A 22166-nucleotide genomic window follows, 5' to 3' on the forward strand; every position below is an offset into this window, starting at 1 on the left:
CTATATTTACCAAGTATGGACTTGATCAGTTATAAAGGCATTTCATTCCAGCCTCATGAAGCTCAAACCAAGCATTTGGCAGAGAAGGAAGGATTTTTCAAAGTGCAGAGTGGAGTTTGGAAGACAGTCATAGAGTGAGAAATATTTGGGTTTATGTGGTGAAATATTGGCCTGCTTGTTTTGCAAGTCATAAATGCAAAAACTACAAATGTTTAAAATAGGGTAAAAGTGTCAACCTAACCTATAAAAGCATGGACTTGCAAAATTTATAAATCTTTAATCTTCATCTGGTCAGTCTGGACTGATACAGGCATTTGACAAAGTAGACCGTAACCTACTTCTTAGTAAGCTTAAAAAAAAAGTGGGTTAGATGGCATCACCATCAGACGGATTTGTAACTGGCTAACAAAACACACTCAATGTGTAGTTCTCAATAAAACTACGTCTACATGAAAGGAGGAAGCAGTGAGTTACCTCAAGGTTCTGTGTTAAGCCCAGTACTCAACATCTTCATAAACAATTAAGATGAGGGAATACAAGCAGAACTCATCAAATTTGCAGATGACACTAAACTGGCAGGAATAGCCAACACTCCAGAAGATAGTCTCAAGATCCAGATGGATCTCAACAGACATGAACATTAGGCCTATCCAAGGATGGGATCTGACTGGTTTAACTACCAGTTCTGTTGCTTTGCGTCGCGCGCGCATGTGTGAGTTGCGCGAGTAAATTTACAACCTGCTGAGCTGCCCGGACAGCTGAGTAATGCTGTGTGCGGGTGTGCAGCAGTTGGAAAAGCCCTTTTTTCCTGCTTTTTCAACTGCAGCTGTGCCGCACAAAGCAGCTGAGGTTGAAAAAGCAGGAAATAAAGGACAGGTAAGAGCCTGGGTGGGCAGGTGGGCCAAAACAGCAGCAGACATAGAACTGGTTCTCTTCAGAGCAACCAGTTCTACAGAGGTGGACAGAACCAGTAGAATCCCACCCCTGGCCCTATCTAACAAAATGAAATTCAATATAGAGAAAAATAAGGTTTTACCCTTAGGAAAGAAAAATCAAATGTACATACAGGTACAGATTAGGTGAAACCTAGCTCAATAACTGTGAGAGGGATCTTGGAGTCCTAGTGGACAATCACTTAAATATGAGCCAGCAGGTCAATGCAATTCTAAATTACTTTAACAGAAGGATAGAATCAAGACCATATGAGGCATTAGTACCACTTTATAAAGCCTTAGTAAGGCCACACTTGGAATGCTATATCTGGTTTTGGTCACCATATTATAAAAAAAAATGTAGGGACTCTGGAAAGAGTGCAGAAAATAACAGCAAGGATGATTAGGAAACTGGAGGATAAAACATGACGAACAGTTGCAGGAATTGGGTTTTAGTCCAGCGAAAAGGACTAGAGATGACATGATTACATTGTCCCAATATTTGAGGGGCTGCCACAAAGAAGGTGGTCAACCTGTTTTCCAAAGCACCAGAGGTAAAAAAAAACAATGGATGAAAACTAATCAAGGAGAGAAGCAACCTAGAACGAAGGAGAAATATCATCATGGTAAGAACAAGTAACCAGTGGAATGGCTTGCCTTCAGAGGTTGTGGGTGCTCTATCACTGGAGGCTTTTAAGAAGAAACTAGACAACTACTGGTACTTGTCTGAAATAGAGGTCAAGACAAGGTTTCCTGCTTGAGCAGGGGATTGGACTAGAAGACCCCCAAGGTCCCTCCCAACTCTATTGTTCTGTTCCATTTTGTTCTGTTCTATTACATGTACTCTGTGAGGTGAGTTGGGCTGGGAGAGAGTGACTGGCCCAAGGACACCACCCAGCTGGCTTTCATGGCTAAGGTGGAACTTGAACTCAGTCTCTTACTTTCTAGGCTGGTGCTTTAACTGTTTCTGGATGAAGATTGTGCTGACTGAATGTCCAACAAGCATGTCAATATTAAACCAATACTGTATAAATGTTAAATATTTAAACAATTAGATCAATTTTGGCTGCTTCAAAATAATAACCTCAGAGCAACTCATGTCTGATAATTAAGATTGCTGTCTTTATCTGCAAAACTGAAATGATTCCAACATAACACTCCTCTGTTCTATTTCTCTCTGGAATAGATTATTCTGAATACAGTAAGGCAAACTGTAAGGTGTTGAATATTAATAACATCATTACAATAGTCACTTGTAATTATTTAAGGCTTTTACTATACAATATCTTACTTATATCTTATATTCTTTCAGTATGTTGTAGGAAGCTCCCACCTCCCCAGAATAAAATATTTATTCTTAACATTAAAAAGCGACAGAATATTTCCCCAAAGAAGAAAACTACCACCATTAGAAGAGCAAAAGACACAAGGCTCTCTACATTGCACAACCCCCCAGGAGCATCTCAGAACCCCATAAAAAACCATCCATTCCAAAACCAAGGGGTCAGCCACCCCAGAAACATTTCCTGCTGGCACTAAAGTTTCTGGAATCTGAAGTTTCCTTGCAGCCAGTCAGCCTTCATTTTATTTCCAGCACCTTTCTCCCGGCTTCGAACCAGACCGGATTTCTTCTTCCCAACAATACTTTATATTCTTTTTCAAAGGCAAAGAAATTTCCTTCTCCGTTGCTTTTTTTTTTAAATTAGAAACTGAGCAGCTGCCAGAAACTGAGTTAATTTGGAAGCTTTCAAACGTGCTGGACTAAAACTTCCAGTACCCGAGGCTAGCTGCACACATTATGGGTGTTGTAGTGCAACACCTCCGGGTGCACCAGTTTCCGGAATATTAAGCGGCGACAATCTTTTCCGGGAATCCACCTTTTTTCTTCTTTTTCAGTCTAACTTTCGAGCGGACCATGCAGAGCAGAAGCAGCGACTCTCACACGCGCTTTTCCACCCCCTCCCTTGAGCAGCTCCCCCCCGCCCCCCCCAAAAACAACCAAAACCCGTCAGCAACCCTCTTATCCCCTCGAGGTGATCCCGCCTCCTCCTCTCCCAAGCCCACCTCTTCCTCTAATCTTCCCTTCACCTCAGAGACACAAACCCCCCAATCAGGGAGGCCAGATGCCATCGCCACGGCAACTTCCCGGGACCAATCTTAAATGATCCCGCCCGCAACCTTCCCATCAGCCAATCGAGAGGCGGCTTTTCTGAGCGCTGCTCAATGGGAAGCTGCGATTATTGCCCGTCCGGCGAACAGGGAAAACCATTACCCAATCGCCACAGGATCTTTTGCTTTCCTTTGCCCAATGGAGAGCCACGCTGCTCTAGTTATTATGCCACAGGAGCCGAGTTAGGCCAAACCCGGCGGCTACCGCCTGCTCTGTGGGGATCGCCCAGGCGGCGGTTGCTGCCTTGGCCTTTGTCCCGTCCCCCCCCCCCCTTTAGGCTCTGCCTTCCTCCGCCTCCTTTCCTCTCCTCCGCTGTCTGCACACAGGCCGGCGGATCCTACGGCATTTCCGAGCGTCTCGCTGCGTGCCGCCTCCACTGCCTTGCGTTCTATACCCCGGAGTTCCTCCAGCAGCACCGTTTCCCCCTTCCCGGGGGTTTCACTTCTGCCGGGGGAGGAGGGGGACTTAATACCGCCGCGGCCGGACTCGTCTCCTGCCCTCCCCCCCTCCCGACACTCCCCCAACACCATAGGCGGCTCAGGCACCAAGATGTCCAACCGAGCGCTCTGCCGGGAGGCCAGCCATGCCGGCAGCTGGTACACGGCCTCAGGTACGAGCTGGGTCACAAGCCTCCGTGGGTTGGGTGGGGGTTGTCTGCGGGGCCTGCTTGAGGAGCCAAGTTGAGGGAGCGGCGGGGGTCTGTCGGGGGATTGGGGCGATTTTTAGCGCCCGAAACTCTCCCTTTCGTTCAACGGAGAGCTGCTCCGCTGTGCTTTATGCTTCAAAAGCCAAGTCCGTAAATCTCGGAATAAGTGGAATATTAACGCTGAACGGTGGACGCGAAGGAGGGGTAAAACTGTGCCCGGAGGCATTGAATCCGTGCTCTTTCCCAAAGGCCACTTTGCACACACAACGGAAAGGCGGATCGGGAAACTTAGGATCGCGGGCGGCGTTAGCTTTTGGCGATGCCCCTTGAATTGCAGCCACCCGAAAAGAGGGGGGAAAGTCGACTGTCAGTTCACCAAAGTCCCTGTCCTAATAAGGCTGCAATCTCGGACGCGTTTTGCTGAGAAGGAAATCCCATTGAATCCGGTAGGGCGCTGCCGAGCGGTGCTTTAAGCTGCCGTGAAATTAACTTCGGGGTGTGTGTGTGTGTGTGTGCCATCGCCGTTAGGGGGGGAGCATTGGCCAAGGGGGAAGAAGACGTGTTGCAAAATCGGCCGACGTTACCTTGCCAGGAAGCCGGGAAAGCGCCTGTTACTTCTCGGGGGGTGGCGGGGTGGAGGGCATAGCAGCGATTAATCGAGGGAGCCGGCGTGGTTTATTGCGGAAGAGGCCCCCCCCCATGATCGCTGGGGCCCGGGTGGGCCTTTGACTGAATCAGCACTTTTCGCCGGGAATGCCGGGACCCTCTTCTAGATCCCACCACCGCAATTAATCGTCCTCTGCCTCCCCGAAACAATGACCTGCTTGGCCTGAGGATCGATTCCCCAAGGAATCGGCAGAGCCTGGAGGAAAAAAATCTTAAGGCTGGCCCCGGAAATCTCCCCTACTTCGCTTTATAATATTCTCCCGTAGAGGAAGCGGACAGCGCCTTTCAGCGAAGGTGCCGAGGACAAAGGACCGATGAGGAACCCTCTAGGGTGGGGGTGGGTTTCGTGTGGAGTCGGGGAACCGACCAAGATCCCCGAAGTGTGTATGTGAATGAAAAGGGGTCATTTAGGGTAAAGCGAGGGAGGGGGCGAATTGCATTGTGGGAACGCAGCAGTTGTAACTCAGGACCCGACTAGTAGGCATTTGTCTACTCGGGCTTCATCGTCCTTACTATCCGGGGGTGGGGTGGGGTGGAACAATTTTGAAAAATACATTTTTAAATTCTGTATTGAAATCCCATGGAATTGAAAGATGCCAGTGCATGCAGGATTTAAGGTTTTGAAAGGTTATTTTAAAATCTTTTTGTTTGTCCGTGTTTGAATTTCTGCATCACACATGCAGTGAGATTGTAAAGAAGACAATGCTTTTAAGCGGGTGCATTTAGATGTCACTTGATTTCCAGTATCGGTAAATTAACCAGATATCAATATTTTTCTCCCCCCCCCACCTTTGTTTCTTATACAGTAGTTTCTTGAGAAAACGTGCACAACAGTGCCCTCTGCAGGATGTAAGATTCACATTGCCTACACTATGATTTTTTTTTTCTGTATGTGCTCATATTTCACTTGTCCTAAAAAAAATTCTCTAGGGAAAGACAAAGCCAGGAAAGCAACACATGCTTACTTCATCTACCTTCTGAATGTATATTGTCATCTGAAAAATGTGATGGAGAGAGGGAACATCAGTTTTGACAAGCATATATATAGCATATCAGGCTACTTGTTACTTGCTTAAAATTTTAAACTAAATCTTTCCTGGCAGAAATTATAATTTAATTTTATAGCCTGCTTTGCTTTTTTTAGTTTCAAATCTTTGCAACATAGAATACAATTCTATTGTTTAGGCATCTGGGAAGATGTGATTAAATGTGTTCTGTATTACTTTTTAGACAAATAAATCCACCAAAGAGGACAGAAAATAGGACTAATTTCAAACCAATCATTATATTGGATGATGATAATGATCTAAAGATTATAGAGAAGTGTAAGCCATGTGCTACTAGGTTTTCACATCTATATGATATTCTGAGCCTCTTTATATGGATTCACCAACATTAGCATTTCACGAAAGCTCAGCATACTCCTTGTTAAAAATAAGGAGATATGGTTGTTGGAGCAAAAAAGCAATGACAAAACTGTATTGTTTATGGCCTTAAATGGCTAGCTATATCTGCTGCTGTTTATACAGCGTCGCCTACTTTTCTTAGCCCTTTGGAGTTCTTTTCACAGTTTGCCAGTAGCCTCCTCTTGGCCTTCAATCCTAAAATGAAAAGTAGACTGCAGTTGAGTGGAAGAATGCCTGTGGAAGAAAGAATCCTTTCACAGGCAGATACTATTCTCAGTCACCAGAAATGAAGCTTGTAAGGAAGGAGATTTCCATCTTTTCCAGCTAGAAAGCAGGCTTTAAGGTTTTTTTTCCTCATGGTCTTTGTCTTCTAGAGGAATTTTCAAAAGAAATGTTCCATCAACTCTACTTGTGAATCCAGAATGAGAGAGACTAAGAGAAAGAGCCCTGAAATTGTTAACAAGCACTCTGTCCACAATAGTATACAAAAATGCTTCCTGGCTATTCTCTGTAGGCTGATTGATATGACAGCAGGAGATTTTAGCTACATACCCAAGCTGACAGATTAATGTAGAAGATTGTGAAAGAGCTTGATCAGACCACCAGGTGGGCACAGCAGGAAGATGAGTGGCAATGCTTACTTCAAGTCTGCAAATAACCCTGCAAGGTTGAAGGCCAGTTCCTGCACTGCAAAGTCTTGAGCAGGCCCATAATGTGGGCAAGTCTATGAACATCCCACCATTTATTACAATAGGAGCACTGAGCATCAGAAGGCTGAGGCTGGTTAAGAGGCCGACAGGATGACGAGAAGGTTACAGAGGATGGCTCCTTGAACCTCTTCCTTCCCTGACAGCTGAGTAGGCACTGGGAAATACCTGTGAGAGACTAGGTAGGGTCTCTTCTGAGCCTCTTGCCTTGCCCAGTATCCAGCTGTGATCCAGCTCTGATCACTCCCTAGGTAGATTTTTTTTTGCCTTGTCTCCCAATCACTTTCCCAGATACCATTACAGACTCAGAGGTTGCCTGAACCAACCAACAGTTGAAAGTCAAACTTGCAGCAAAGCCTTTCTTTGGGAAGAAGCTATTAGAATAATCAATAAGTACTGATAAGTCTGATTTTGCCTATAGCCGAATAGAAGGAAGAAAGCAAATGCAATAGATGTCCTGCATCTTCTTTTCCCACCAAAGATAAAATTCCCTACTTAGTTCTCAGCAGGTTTGGGTGATACACCCTCTTGGATTCCCAGACTCAATAACCAAAACATTGCCAGGTTTAGCACACAAGAACCAAGGTAGACATTTCTCAGCTTTATTCCATTACTTTTTAACTGGCCCTACAACTACAGAAATTCAGACATACCTACAACCTCACCTACCAAAACAGGTAGATTGAGAGTATCTACTGTATCCCCGAAGAGATCTACATTCGGTTCCCCACCTTTTCTTTCCGTTGCCAAAATACTGTCTTGAACTGAACCCTCATAATAAATTTATCAGGCAATGAAGCTTTAAAAAAAGGAATTAACTTTCTAATTTTAGTGGATTTGTCAGAAACTTACCTAATATCCCAACAAGGAACCCTCTTCCCCCCACAAAGTTTCCTCAGATTTGTATGCAAGAGCAATCAGCTTCACTTCTCAGCTCTCTTTTTCAGTCTGGTTTTGTCACTGAGTCTATTCATCAAAATGTGAAAATGTCTCCTCTAGGCCCTTTAAGAACCCAGTGGCTGCAAATTTATGGTTACCTAGACAAGCTGCTTTCATAATGTCCTCTATGCCAAAAGTTTAGCTTGATGTGTTACTGTTTCTAGACCTGCAGTTACAATTAACAAAGAGGGAAGGAAGGTTTTCTTGACTCAGAGATGCAATGCCAAGAAAGAGAACTTATTACCTGGGTGGCTGAACCTTATAAAGCTGATAAAACCACAATTATCACAGCACTGAATTTCAAGGACAAGCCAATAGCTCTATTTCTAGGTATTTAATATGTATTGAACCACTAGATACATGTTCCTGCCATCTCATTTCCTTACATGGGTCTTGTCAGTAATATATGTTCTTAGTTACCCCCCCCACCCCAAACTAATTTTCTGTGAACTTATTTTACCAGGAATCCAGGACTCTGATAACCCAAGCCTTGGTTTGAAGGGTTGTGGAGATAGGAGTGTTCTTGGGAACCTGTACAAGGTATTTCTGGCCAAATCTTTGCTTCATGGTTTAGAACCAGGGGTGGGATTCTATCTTATTAACATTACGCCTGCTTTTAAATTCTATGGGTGTAATGTTAGTATACATTTTAAATAGCTTTGGAGTGGAATCACCTACCTCTATAAGACATTTTAAAATATATATTCATCTCTGCAGACATAGATTTGGGGCGCCCATAATAACTGACCAACCTTTGAGTAATGCTGTATTATATCTTAGATCCATCTTCAGTGACCAAGAAGACCAGCAGTATCTTATTCACTACAAGGAGATTTTGATGATCTTATTCTAGTTAGAAAGAAAAGTAGATTAAGAAAGTGGCTCCCAGGATCTAGGATGTGCATTACCTTCCTATACCGTGCTTCTTCTTTTTCCATGTGTCTTACTGGTTACACATTTGTTATTACAATAAAATACACAATGAAAGGGAAGTTGAATTACTCAGCTGAAGTGACTACATTGCTAAAGGAAGGAGCCTTTTTCTATAGGCTAGGAAGAAGCTTAAACTTTGTTTTCTAACTAGGAGAGATGGAGCCAGTCCTTTATTACTGGATCTGTCTTCTGGTGACCTGAAAGGTACTTACCATAAATCTGGCTACTATCCTAATAGCAGTGGATAAAAGATAGCACTGTGTTTGAAGACTAAATGTATACTAAAAACTATCTTCCTGAACAGGATACCTTGTACATTTGTTATAAATGGGAGGCCTCAGATTATATACCATAGATTGCTCGTGTGGTGAGCCTTGCAGGGGCTCAGAATTCCTTGGGCTTTAATGTGAATCTTCTTTGTGGGTAATAATTATTCATTGTGGTGGAAGAGTTGGTATAAGAGTCCAGTCTTAACTGTGGAAACAAGAAAAAAATTGAACTGCAGTTGACTCCAATGTCTTTGATGGGGAACCTTTCACTCACCTCATGATGTCTTTCAGCTTTGTTTTAGTTATATATATATTAGATATACTTCTATCCACAAGGTAAAGTGAGCTGTAGCTCAGAAAAACTTACATCTTTTAATAAAAATTGTTGGAAAAGGTGCTACTAGACCATTTCTATTTGTTACCATATCCCTTCTATTTGGTTCCCCCCATAAGATACATCTGCATTTCCTAGTTGTTTATAAAAGTGGAGAGGAGGAATAACTAAATCAGAAATGGATCTAGCATCTCTTTATGAGGTCAGTTTGGAAATTTTGGGGCTGTAACTGTAGTTGGAAAGTTTAATGTTAAGGCAGAAAACCGTATTACATCACTTGAAATAAAGATTTTTGTTCCTATTAATAAATTCCCAGTGTACATTACAGAAGGAGGACAGGGCAGAAGGACTGTTTTGGCAAAGAAACATAATTGTTCAGCAGTCTGAATTTGAATGGGAAAAGTGATTTAGAGCAGTGGTCCCCAACCTTTTTTGTGCCACGGCCCGGTACCGGCATCACAAAATGATCCGCGGCCCGGTACCGGCATCAGCACGCATGACAAGGCAAGGCGAGCCGAGCGACCGGCCAGCCAGCCGTCCCCTGCTTCTCCCCGCCACCTTCAACTCCTCCTTTGTACCTTTGTCGATGGGCTTCACTTCGGGACGGCTTCGGGACGGTTGCTCGGCTCGCCTTGCCTTGCGTGCTGAAAGAATCCTCGTGCCTTAGTTTCGTTCGAAGCCCCCCCCCCTCGATGAAACTAAGGCGCGAGGATTCCTTCAGGACCCAAACGCCGCTTTCCAACCGGAAAAGCTCACCCGGAAGCACTTTCTTGTCAAACAAGATGGCAGCGCCCAGCAAATCGGCGGCCCGGTAGGAAATGTTCCACGGACCGGTACCAGTCCGCGGCCCGGTGGTTGGGGACCCCTGATTTAGAGGACATAGAAACATGCACACTGCATTTATTGGTGTCTTCTTAAATCATGTGCAAAGCTTATGTGAGTTAGGAAAAGATGCAGCTTCCTTAAGGATTTGCTAACAGATGTAATATTTGTGCTCTACATATTTTGAATCATGTGTTCCCTTTTGAATCCGTATTTTTGCACAAGCCTAGAAATAAATGTGAGTCTTCAGCTGAAGAGCAGAAGTTAAGTGGCATAAATTTGGAGAGACACACAAATGTGTGACTACCTCAGATTTACCTCCTCTCTTCCATACCAGGTCTTGAATACACTGTATGTGGAAATTAGAAAAAAATGTCTAGGTGAATGAAGTTTTCATTCGCTTTCCACAAAGCTAAATCAGAGTCCTGAGATTTCTTGAGGCAAATTATAAATTTAAATAAAGTAATGGATTTAAAATGATGTGGAGATACTCTTATTGTGTCCAAACTTGCATGTACTGCAGAGTAAACACATTCTCTACTCTAGGGAATTGGCATCAAGACAGAAAACCGAACTGGCTGGCTAGACAGGTTTGCTGTGATCTCTTGCTTATTCTACAAAAAAATCTGACATGAGCTCAGTAATCACAAAAGAACTTGTATATGCCAGCCCATTTTGCTGAAGTAAATGCTGATTAAGCACCAAAGTATAAAATGATCTGCAAGCAAATGTTCTTTTAAGAAGAGTGTGGTGACTGACACCTTTGGGATCATCAACTTTATGTGCATATGTTTTTAAAGACTAGAACTTTCATCAGGCACAAAAGTTTATCCAAGATTGGCAGATTCTGGTTGGTTGGTAGATAGATAGATAGATAGATAGATAGATAGATAGATAGATAGATAGATAGATAGATAGATAGATAGATAGAACGAACTAAAATACTGTAAAGTGTAAACAAATGAGCCAAAAGATCTCTAAAAGTTCAACATTTGACAATTCAATGTAAAATTTAAAAATAACCTGAATATTTTTATACTTTCTTGGATGGATTGATTAACAAATGTTAAAGTATTAGCTGTAAAGTTGTATTTTGAAAATCATAAAAATTGTGCTAATTCAATTATTTTCTTTCATTTGACCATTTTATATTATAAATGTTTCTTTTTATTTCTCTGAAATGCTGATGCTATGTGATGAAGGATGATGAAAAAAGAACTTAATTTCAAATAGTGTCACGTCAAATAGAAATCTGTTGTATTCCTCTTATCTTCTGATTGCCTGAGTTGTATGTTTTCCTCAAATAGGAAAAGTTCATCCATTCAAGAAGCATTTTGCTTCTTGTGCTATTGCTGCTTACATTTTAAAATTTGCATATATCATCTAATACGAAATACTATTAAGCATTGTGTGTATGTGAACCAGTATGCACAAAAGGAATTAATGCTAAGCAAAAAGGATGATAGACAGACAGACGGATATCTCAGTGGTTTTACTTGTTTCATTTGCTAAGTTTATATTGGCCTAAACTGTAATGGTTTTGTTTCACTTTAGCTTAGCACATTGAATAAACACTGCATCCTGTAAAGCATGGCATATGCTTGGGCAAGTTTAGGCAATTTTAGTTGATTAAGTAAATTGTGATTGAACAAACAGCGGTTTGGCATAAAGTGCAAAACAAGTCTAAACAAAAAACAGACACGCCACATTTTGGTTTAGCGCATTGTTTAAACCAGACTACACTTTAGTTTGAACAGAGTCTGGTTTTTATTTTATTTGTGTTCCACCTTTCAATTTTAATGAACAATTAATGTAGCTGTCAAAATTAAAATATAAAATCAGTATAAGCAATTAAAAACATAAATTAAAATTAATACTATTACTTTTAACATTAATTAAAAGTTCTGACAATGAAATAGATATATAAATTTTTTTTTTACAAATGCCAAGCAGTGGGGTGGAATGCAACTTCTGACTGAATGCATTCCAAGATTGGGAGTAGCACAAGTGAAGGCTGACTTCTGTTGTCAGAGAAACCTTAGATCCTAACAGACAGATAAATGTAGACTTGTCAAATTATAAACCATGTAAGACTGTCTAGGTTGGTAGTTAAGATATAGCTTGTTTATTAATCTTTATTTTCACACCATTTATACTAGATGTCCTGAGGAAACTTTCTTAACTAATATCAGGGACTATAGAGATTCTCAGTCTCAAACTTTTAGCTATACAGTTTGGGATAAAAACCCTTTGAATGGTGTGGGAGTAGAAATGGATTTCCAGAGGAAAAATTGCAGACTACAGGAACGAGGAGCACTACTCAGGTGACTCTGGGGACATAGATAAACCTCCCAAATGCTTCAATGACCCTCTAAAAGGATGTAAATTACCAGCTGTCTGCAAGGAATATAAATCCTGCCATTCTCCACTATCCTGTCAGAGTTGCAGAAGCTTCTTGGATGAGAAGTGAAATGTCTTCAAAAGAAAAAGACAAGGAGGTCCAGTTGCCTCCTGAAAAAGCACCTTTTCAACTAATATCAGAGAATATTTGCTTTCATAATTATTTTGTGTTAAAATATTTAATAGTTTGATTTATTTAAAATAAAAAATCACTTTTCCAATGTTACTAAATATTGATCTCTGCCCTTATTATTCACAGAAGAGTCAGTTGGATTATGATTAGAAATATATTTACAAAATACATCTGGGAGAATCAAGCTGACTTTGTTGGAATTCCACTGTATTATAAATTCAGTCATACAGATATAATATTCCTAATCATGTTTCATTCTCTCTATAACTATCAAACATCCTCAAAATTTAGTTTTTGTCAGTGTTTAATGTGATATAAGTGCATAAATAATAGTATTCCGTTAAGTTTTCCAAAATTTGGTTAAGATTTTAATAAAAAGAATACATCCGATAGGTCCAAAACTAGTCAAATGCTAACAAACCTTGGGACAGAAACACACTGCTATATGATTTTGATATTTCAGTCACAAATAGAAGATTTTAGGGGTGGGATGCTACCGGTTCTGCCTGGTTCTAAAGAACCGGTAGCTCTGAAGAGCAGCAGACACCGAACTGGTTCTGTGTTTGCTGCTGTTTGGCCCACCCACTTGCCCGGGCTCTTACCTGACCTTTATTTCCTGCTTTATCAACCTCCGCTGCTTTGCGTGGCACAGCTGAGGTTGAAAAAGCAGGAAAGAAGAGGCTTTTCGCTTTTCAGATGTCTGGGTGGCACAGCTTAAGGTAGTCACCGAACCGAACCGGTAGTAACACCAGTTGAATCCCACCCCTGCAAGATTTCCCAGAATCCGAAATAAGGATAGTGGTCAAACCTTACTTTACATTTTTCTTTTGACTACCCTTACCAAAGCATATCTAAATTGTAGTTTTAAAACACATTAAATAAAACATTTCTTTGGGATTATTAAGTGACTACAGTTTTCTGTCAAGTTTTCTCTTGACATTGAGATAGCATTCTTCTAATACTGTATAGATTAGGCTACACCTCATTTCTTTCTCATTCTACATGAATCTCTGAAATATATAATTTTTGTTTAGTAACTCTTGACCAAAAATATAATAGAAAACATATTCAGAAACCTGTGAAAGCTACTGAAACATTATGCAAATATAATGGGTTTTAAAGGGCACTTCTAAATCGAAGATTTGTCTGAAAAAAAGGTTTAGCATTATGTGAATGTGCTCATCTTTTGGAGAGATCAGTTTATGTGCTCATGGACATATATTTGTAGGCCTTAAATCAAGGATTTCTGGGAGTAATTTTAAGTCAACTTTGGACTCTGAAGTTGATGCGGAGAAATTTTGGGAGAAATGCAGTTAATATAAGCATCAGACAACTTCCAAGGAAAACTTGTTTTCACTTCCTGCCTTGAAATAGGAATAGGATTTTCACAATGGTTGAATGATGCATTATTTCATTCTTTACTCTTCTTAACGCTACTGTGTTCATGAAAGTGGGTTTTAATGCACTTCTGGTGGGCAACCTGGTACCCTTTAGATCTTCTTGACCACAACTCCCATAATTACTGGCTGCTGGCTATGCTGGCCAATGCAGTTAGGCAAACCATTGAGGAAAAAAATGTTGCTTTAAGTCACTATTTGAAACAATGAAATGTTGATTACATGGTGAGTACTAACACATTTACCATGATTTTAACTATTTAGAGGCAAATTGTCTTTAAAAAGTTTTGCTTTAGTTTTCAGTAATTCCTTAAGCCAGACTTAAAACACTGTCCCTTTTTAAATATCTATGTGGTACAGTTTATTTCAGTATATTCACCAGTCTTCTTTCAAATTTTTAACAACTGTAGTTATGTGTATAAAGTAATTGTACCAGGGAATATAAAGTGCATTGAAAGGAGAGGGTGCATAAAGAGTAGAATGAATATAGTGTAGATGATTTAGCCAACTCACAATAAATATTAAAAAACATCTTGTTATAAAGATGCTCTTCTGAAGAGATGGAAAAGTTATCATCTAAAAGATAGAAATTGCTCCTGGATTTAGTTTTGGTGGAAAGAGATATCTTGCAAGGCAGTTTCAAACTGCTCTTAATCTAGCATAAAAATAACTGTTTTTCATTGATTGATGTCTCCTATCCATCACACTAAGGAAACTAGTTTTCTATTCTAACAATGAACAATGTTAATTTAGTTGTGAACTCCAAACAGCAATTTATAAACCACATTTGAGAGAGGCTATGGCAGATGTAAAGTTAATTACATTCAGCAGTGTGCTAACTCAGCAGGTATAGCTTAATATGTTTGGATAGTATAATCTGTACACCAGAGAATTATCTTCATCAACTGAGTATATGTTTCTGGCCAAGCAAAGCTTGGAGAAATAATGACAAATGGGGTAAATGAGAAGCTGGCTGTGGTTTTAAAACTATAATATTCTTGTGATTCTTGCCTCATGGTCTCGTGTTACCTGTGCAAGAAATCTGATTCCTTTTTTTTCTGAGTCTTCCCCCACCCAGTGTTTATTTTGTCCCTAAATAAGTCATATGCATCAGTAAATAAATCTATTCAATTTCATTCATTGGTATTAATAAAACTAATGCATCAGTAGATCAACTTTGGCTAAAATACAAAGCGGGAAACATTGACAACTACTTATTAGTAGCTGCATAATCCTCTAATGAGTTTTTCAGATTAAAAACATCATTAAATACAATAGGGCTTGATTGAAAGTCAAGCTTGTTTTAAATTATTGCTGGTACAAGAAGAATTAAATACATGGGAAACTATAACAAGGAATAATTCTTTGATAACATTATTTTAAAAATCCATTTTTTTTTCTGTAGGACCTCAGCTGAGTGCACAACTAGAAGGTTGGCTCTCTCAAGTACAATCTACCAAAAGACCTGCTAGAGCCATTATTGCACCGTAAGTTTCCCCCCCTCTTCCTCCTGTTCACTGAAGATTATAAAAGGGCTATTCTAAGAATTCATACAAAGATGTTAGAAAAAGTTACTACTCCCCTCAAGTAATTGGAGAGAGCAAAATCTTCCATATCCCAATTTGTATTGATTGGATGATGAACTAGTCTGGTTCCCCTGACTTCTTGGTAGCAGTTTCTTACCATTTATTGTAGGTTGACTGTTGAGTTACAAGAACAGGTACACTTTAATTGCTTTGGTTTCACTGTGACAATTAGCTCTGGCTTACTCTGAACGCAGTCTGACAAGATATCAGTAGCAATTAGTTTATGGCTATATGTGAGGGCAAACTAGTTTGAATGAAAGATATAAGAATCAGTCTACTTCTGTCTTATTTTTAATTTATTTTAGAATAGCTAACCATTTCATGAATTTAGTCATTTATAATGGACAAATTAAATATTTAATCTAAATTAAAATACCTCTAGTTTACACACACACACACACACACACGTATAGAGGGGGGGAGGGCGAGAGAGAGAGAAATATCTAGTTTCTAATATATGTGTGTGTGTGTGTAGAGAGAGAGGGAGAGAGAGACTGACTTAAGTAGATAATTAGCCAAGCAATTCTTATTAAGAATCCTTTTTTATGTTCATATTATTCTTTTTTCACAAAGACGGTTTTTTGAGCCCTAATCACAGGAAACTATACTTTTATGAAAACCATCTTCTGCTACTCAGTTGAATACTTAAAATATTAAATCTTCTAAGCAATCTCCTGCCTACAATTTTCACTTTAATTTTCAATTAAAATATACAGATGTGACTTTCTTTTTCTGTGCCTAGAGTTAACAATCTTGATATGGCATAAATAACTGGGCTGAGGATTTTTTCTTTCAACGTGTCTGTATTTTCCACCCGCTAACTTTTCAGAATCTGTATGTCTTTGGCATGACCAGACAGGCATTCCTTGTTTTTCTTGTCAGGAGGAACAAGGAAAGATTCCAGGAACTCTTTTCAATATGCTTCAATCAGCTTGAAACAGTAGCTCCCAAGGAGGCCTGATTTTACTTACCTTTATCTATAAAATAATTACTTTTGAATCATTGCACTGGGTTGGGTCAGGAGATCTTGGAGGCCAGATCTGATCATTACATCATAGTTTTCTCACTGCTAGTACCCACTTTATTTTCTGCCACATAAGTAAACTTTTCACCTTGATTTTTAGTACTTAGCTTGGAGCACTCACTTGATATCTATAGATTGGCCTAGTATCTGCTTATCAAACTCAAATATTTCTTTTATTGAGATTTTTCTGCAGAGATTCAAAAAACAGCCTCAAAGAAAGTGCCTTTTGTTTTTGGCAGACATGCAGGATATACTTACTGTGGGTCTTGTGCAGCTCATGCATACAAACAAGTGGATCCTTCAATTACGTAAGTAGCATTCAAGAAGATTCTTGTCCTAACTACAACCAGATGCAGTTTGTGTAGATACTGATTAAGACAACATAAAATCATTTAAGGTGGATTTGACAGGAGAGGAAATCTGTTTATCAGAGTTACAACATAATCAACTGGATCCTGAGATGTACGTACAGAATGTAGGGGACCTGTATGATTTTTTACTGATGCTTTTTCCCCCCAAATACTTGTCTAAAATCTATTTTTTATGGCTGGGGGAATCATCTTTAATTAAATGGAAAGCAGAGCGGGAGATTGCAATGAAAAAAAGAATCTGAAAGATTTATTCTGTGTTCAGAAGAAGCCTTTGTATTGTCAAATACCAACTCTATACCTGTCCCAATGCAGATTCTCTTTTGCCTGGGATTGTGCTTGCCAAATTCTATACAAAACTCTTCATGTGATCCAGGTGTTATGTGATTCAACTTCCCACAATCAACCACATTGCAAATATAATGTGGAAATTAAACAAGAGAATCTAAGACCTCTTGATGTGCTTTAGTTATGAAACATTTTACTCATATGTTTTTTCTTGTTAATCTTCAGACGGCGAATTTTCATCCTTGGGCCTTCCCATCATGTGCCCCTCTCCAGATGTGCACTTTCCAGTGTGGATATATATAGAACTCCCCTATATGATTTGCGAATTGATCAAAAGGGTAACTGTACACAATTCATGCAATGCACAAACAAAACCAGTTCTTAGCCAATTTAGTCTTATTATTTTTCTGAGACTGTATATTCTGCATAGTTTATCTCTTAACCATTTACACAAAAAGGCAGCTGTATTGATGCAGAAGGTTTTAATACTTATTGCTTCTTTTATGTATTGGCTGCGTTTGCATAGAATTTTAACACACAAAGACTGAATTCAAATAGTGTATTAAGTCAAAATACAAACCATGTTAAAGCTTAACTCAGTACATGAGCTACAGTATACATTAAGCTTGTTGGTGACTGTCTTAGGTATATTTACATATAAGCATAATTTAATATTAACCATAGTGCATGCCAAACACAACACAGTTGACCACAACCTGCAGTTGTTTACCTATTATATTTCTCTGCAGCTACTTCTCTACATCTTTGGTAACTGGCAGCTGCCAGTTCCAAGATTTTACGTTTTAAACAAAAATGCAGGAGCATATCTAGTCAGTCACAGATCATCCAGGTGTGGCGTGAGCAAAGTCTAATCCTTCCACCAGATCGTTTAAAATAAGAACCCTGCGTGGAGTGATTAAATAAACCTGAACAATGGAGATAACGTCAATGGAAGCAATTCTGCTTTGTTGCTACTTTTGTTTTTTTGTCTCAGTTACTGCATTGATTGATGATACTTAATTACATCAAGTTAAGGTGAAGTGGAAGTCACATCCAGACTAGGTAAGCTGTGGCTATGGAAGGAGTAAAAGTTATTCATAGCCACATGAAAACTATGTGCCTGCGTTCAATCGATACACTAAGCCTAATAGCAAAATGACAAGTAAATGTGTTTATTTCCAATGTATATTTCTCTAAAAATTAACCACATTTTCATCTGGGAGTCCCGTATTAAGCTCATGGTTTAAATCAGAATGTGCAAAACTCATCAATTTGGGAATAGGACATTCTGAAGAATTGAGAAACATCCCACTCCAAGTCCAATCATGGCAAATATCCTACTTGACCATGTCATTCCAGAGATGGTTGGTACTTTCCAGGATATTATAAAGTTTCTGACCTAGAAGCTGATTGAAGTGTTCCAGGTGAAATGCTCATTTGGAATCCATGTCTGGGATACTTAGAAGTACTCTGGTTCATAGAATTTACTTGTAGAAATTGTTGATTCACTCCCTCAATGACATGTTCCTGTTCTCAGATTGGTTAATTTTGTGCATACCTAGCTCTTGACAAGCTTTTAGATTTTCAGACAAGCTTTTAGATTCTAAAACCAAAATACTAGCTATGTCTGAAAAATGTCCCTTATTATATTTTATAAATGTTAAAAGCTGTTAAATGTGCCATAACTCCACAGTTTTGTCATTATTTTATACAGTTGAAATCTTACATTAGTGTTCTCAAAGCTACATTATGTATAAGTAAATACAAATCAAACTAGCATATTTATTTTCCTGGTTTTTATGTGCGTAAACCTTCCCCAGTTTTAATTTTTTATTTGTTTGTTTGGAGTGGCCTATTTCGTTTCTAGGCTGCCAGGGGGTGGGATTTCATCAGAACTACTATGAATAGCATTCTTACTACAAGCTGTGGTTCAAGTGTTAATTCTTCAGGAATCATCAGTCTACCGTATAAAGCAGAAAAGGGGAGGGGAGGGTTATGCTGCTGTATCCATTTGTTCCTTTTTAAAATATATTAATATATTTGAAATTTTTCAGTTTATGCAGATCTGTGGAAGACTGGAATGTTTGAGCGCATGTCTTTACAAACGGATGAAGATGAACACAGTATTGAAATGCACTTGCCTTACACTGCTAAAGCCATGGAAAGGTACGCAGATCATTTAAAAATTACAGATATCAAATTGCATGTATAATAATAATATAAATAATTATAGTATAGTAATAAATCCATTTTCTCACTTATTTAGTAACATTGAATACATTTATGTCTTCAAAATCCTTAGTGCTTTGATGTACCAAACCAGCTAAAATGAGAGGACTGTGAACTGAAACGTTTAGATACGTAAAGATAGGCTATATTAGAAGAATAGAAAAGCACAGGATTGAGTAAAATAGTTTCCAATAGATAATTTTTGTCCCTTTAATAATAAAAATATGTACATTTTTAAATAAAGAGAGATTTAAAAATTTGAAATCTGTAAATATCCTGCTTCTGATCTCTACTTAGCTCATAAGTGTTTTTTTTTAAAAAAATAATTTGGAATGATTGGCAAAATTTAAAAAGTGTTACATAGACAAGCCTAGAGTCCTTTATTACTATGTGGGCTGCTGCATTCTGGACTGGTTAAATTTTCTGACTGATATGTAACTGGGTGTAATCAGTAAACAGATGATACTAATCTCCATACCAACTGATGATCTCCCCTAGTTGTTTTATGTAGATGTTACAAAGGAACAATGAAAGACTTGAGCCTTAGGCATCCGACATTGCGAGGCTTAGAGCTCAACTTCTCCTAACAACCATGTCTTAGACTGAAAAGTTATGGAATGTAAATTGATGATGCTACTCATTGCTGCACCCTATTATTTTTTCTAATCTGTCCTGCAGTTTGTCTTTTTTTTTCCCCCTGACACTTTTGGGCATGCTTCCTAACAAACCATTAATTTGCAACCAACAATCCCATTTTATTTTTTAACAATATATCTTGAGTCTTTGTGTGGTTGAGGTTGAGATTGGTACTTTGATTTGAACAGATGAACTTACATTGCTTTTTTGTATATTAAAAGACTTAGTGAACTAAAACCAGGTGTCTCAGGAAGATAAAACATTGCCAGGCACCTTGACGTTTGTGACTACTGTATGTGGTATCCCAGCAATCATTTACAAAAAATTCAAAATCTAAATGTTTTTGCCAGGTTTGCCAAACCATATTCATTGTCAGGAATAATCAGACTTTTTCAGGGAGCTCATCAGGCCATACAGAATCCTTTGAATGTGAGGAAAAGCTTAAAAGGGCACTGCTCAAGTTCTGAATCCTTTTTGTGAATCCTCTTCTTCTTCTTTTTAGCCATAAGGATGAGTTTACTATTGTTCCTGTATTGGTTGGAGCATTGAGTGAGACAAAAGAACAGGAATTTGGAAAACTCTTCAGCAAATATTTAGCAGATCCTTGTAATCTTTTTGTGGTTTCCTCTGATTTCTGTCATTGGGGTAAGTTAAATTATATATCTGCACATCTTCACAAAATAACTCTTTTAAACCTATCTTAAAATAACAAACCTGCTTCAGCAAAATAAAGCAAAACATGGTGTTGTTAACATTCCCCAAGTTATTTCTTTTCTATTGTGATGAATTATTATCCATAATCTACAGCAATGGTTCCCAAACTTTTTCAGTCCACTGCCCTTTTGGTGCTAGAAACTCATCCTCGGTGCCGCCCACCCAGGGGTGGGATTCAAAATTTCTGTGGGTGTGGCCTAATTTGAGGGTGTGGTTTGCTGGTCACATGACTGGGTGGGCGTGACTTGCTGGTCGTGTGACTGGGTGGGCGTGGCCAGGGGACTGGCAAACCAAATACAAGTGGTCCTCACTTAATGACCGGTTGTTTAGCAAGTTTTCTAATTTATGACTGGCCTCCCCAGAGCTACTTGACCAGTTTTGGGAGTTTTGACAGCTTTAGATCAGGGGTCTAAATCCCACCCCTGCCTTTGTGTGTGTGAGAGAGGGGGGGAGAGAGAGGTTTGATCAGATCTGTCTCTCTCTCCCACCAACACCAGAAAGCCACCGTCAGTCAAAATTCATATTAGTAGTCTCTGGGATTTAAAATTATGAGTTTGGCGGTCCCCGAGGTCCAAAAGTTTGGCGACCCCTGATCCAAAAGGATGAGCCTGAGAGAGGGAAAGAGAGAGAAAAGAAAGAAAGAGAGAAAATAAAGAGAAAAGGGAAAGAAAGAAAAGGGGACAAAGAAAGGGGGGGATGGAAGGAAGGGACAGAAAGAAAAAGAAATAAAGAAGGAGGGAGGGAGGAGAAAGATAATGAGATATCTATTCTAGTCCAATCACCTGCTCCAGCATGGTTAGAAGGGAGTGTGTGTGTGTGTGTGTGTGTGTGTGTGTTCTCGTAATTTACCAGTATATTTTGGTTTTGCCTTCTTCAGAATTGACACTGTAATACATTGGGGAAAAGTAATTTTTAGGATGGAGATCTGGTCCAATGGATCCTGTTTAAAGTCTCAACAAAATGTGAGAGCTTCCTGATAGTCTTGACCATGTTTCATCCACAAAACCTTTAATAGAAGCCAAAGAGGTTTCAATGTGCTGGCGAAGATGTTTCAATGTGGAAAAGGGCCTCAGTCTAAACTAGGCCTCATTTCAATCTGATGCATCAGTGCTCTCTCGCTCGCTCTCGCTCTCGCTCTCTCCCTCCCTCCCTCCCTTCCTTCCTCCTTCCCTCCCTTCCTTCCTCCCTCCCTCTCAGATTGGCTTTGCTCTACTTTCCCGATGTGCCTGCGGGGCCGGCGCTTCGAACATGGATGGATGGATGGAGAGAGAGAGAGAGAGAGAGAGAGAGACAGGCAGGCAGGAAGGCAGGCAGGCAAACAGACAGACCTTTTGGATGGATGGATGGATGGATGGATGGATGGATGGACGGACGGACAGACAGACAGAATGCGACAGCGGCGACACTTTGGGAAAGCGGTGGCAGTGGCTTTTCCCAACGTGCTGCTGCATTCAAGGCACCGGTTCTGGAGCATTACTATAGTCAATGGGTGAACCTGCAGGGCCGGCGCCTCGAACATCCCCCTCTTACTGTCCCCAAGAGGGCCAGCAGAGGGGGGCTAAGAGGC

The 22166-nt window shown here is 39.8% G+C and overlaps 1 protein-coding gene across 2 annotated transcripts in view; it reads left to right on the plus strand.

Moving 5' to 3' along the window:
- Positions 1–3225: 3225 nt before the first annotated feature.
- MEMO1 (mediator of cell motility 1) overlaps positions 3226–22166 on the plus strand; it is a 27634-nt gene continuing 8693 nt past the window's right edge. The window contains exons 1-6 of one of the 2 annotated variants that reach the window (XM_026695452.2): positions 3226–3712; positions 15160–15241; positions 16604–16672; positions 17246–17358; positions 19075–19186; positions 20388–20530. In XM_026695452.2, the coding sequence (XP_026551237.1) occupies positions 3652–3712; positions 15160–15241; positions 16604–16672; positions 17246–17358; positions 19075–19186; positions 20388–20530 (580 nt within the window). In that variant the 5' untranslated portion in view covers positions 3226–3651. The remainder of the gene's footprint in view (positions 3713–15159; positions 15242–16603; positions 16673–17245; positions 17359–19074; positions 19187–20387; positions 20531–22166) is intronic. The other variant, XR_003373610.2, reaches the window with a different exon arrangement.

Source organism: Pseudonaja textilis, chromosome 1 (genome assembly GCF_049901715.1).
Source record: "Pseudonaja textilis isolate UNSWEBS1 chromosome 1, rPseTex1.2, whole genome shotgun sequence".
NCBI classification, from domain to species: Eukaryota; Metazoa; Chordata; class Lepidosauria; order Squamata; family Elapidae; genus Pseudonaja; species Pseudonaja textilis.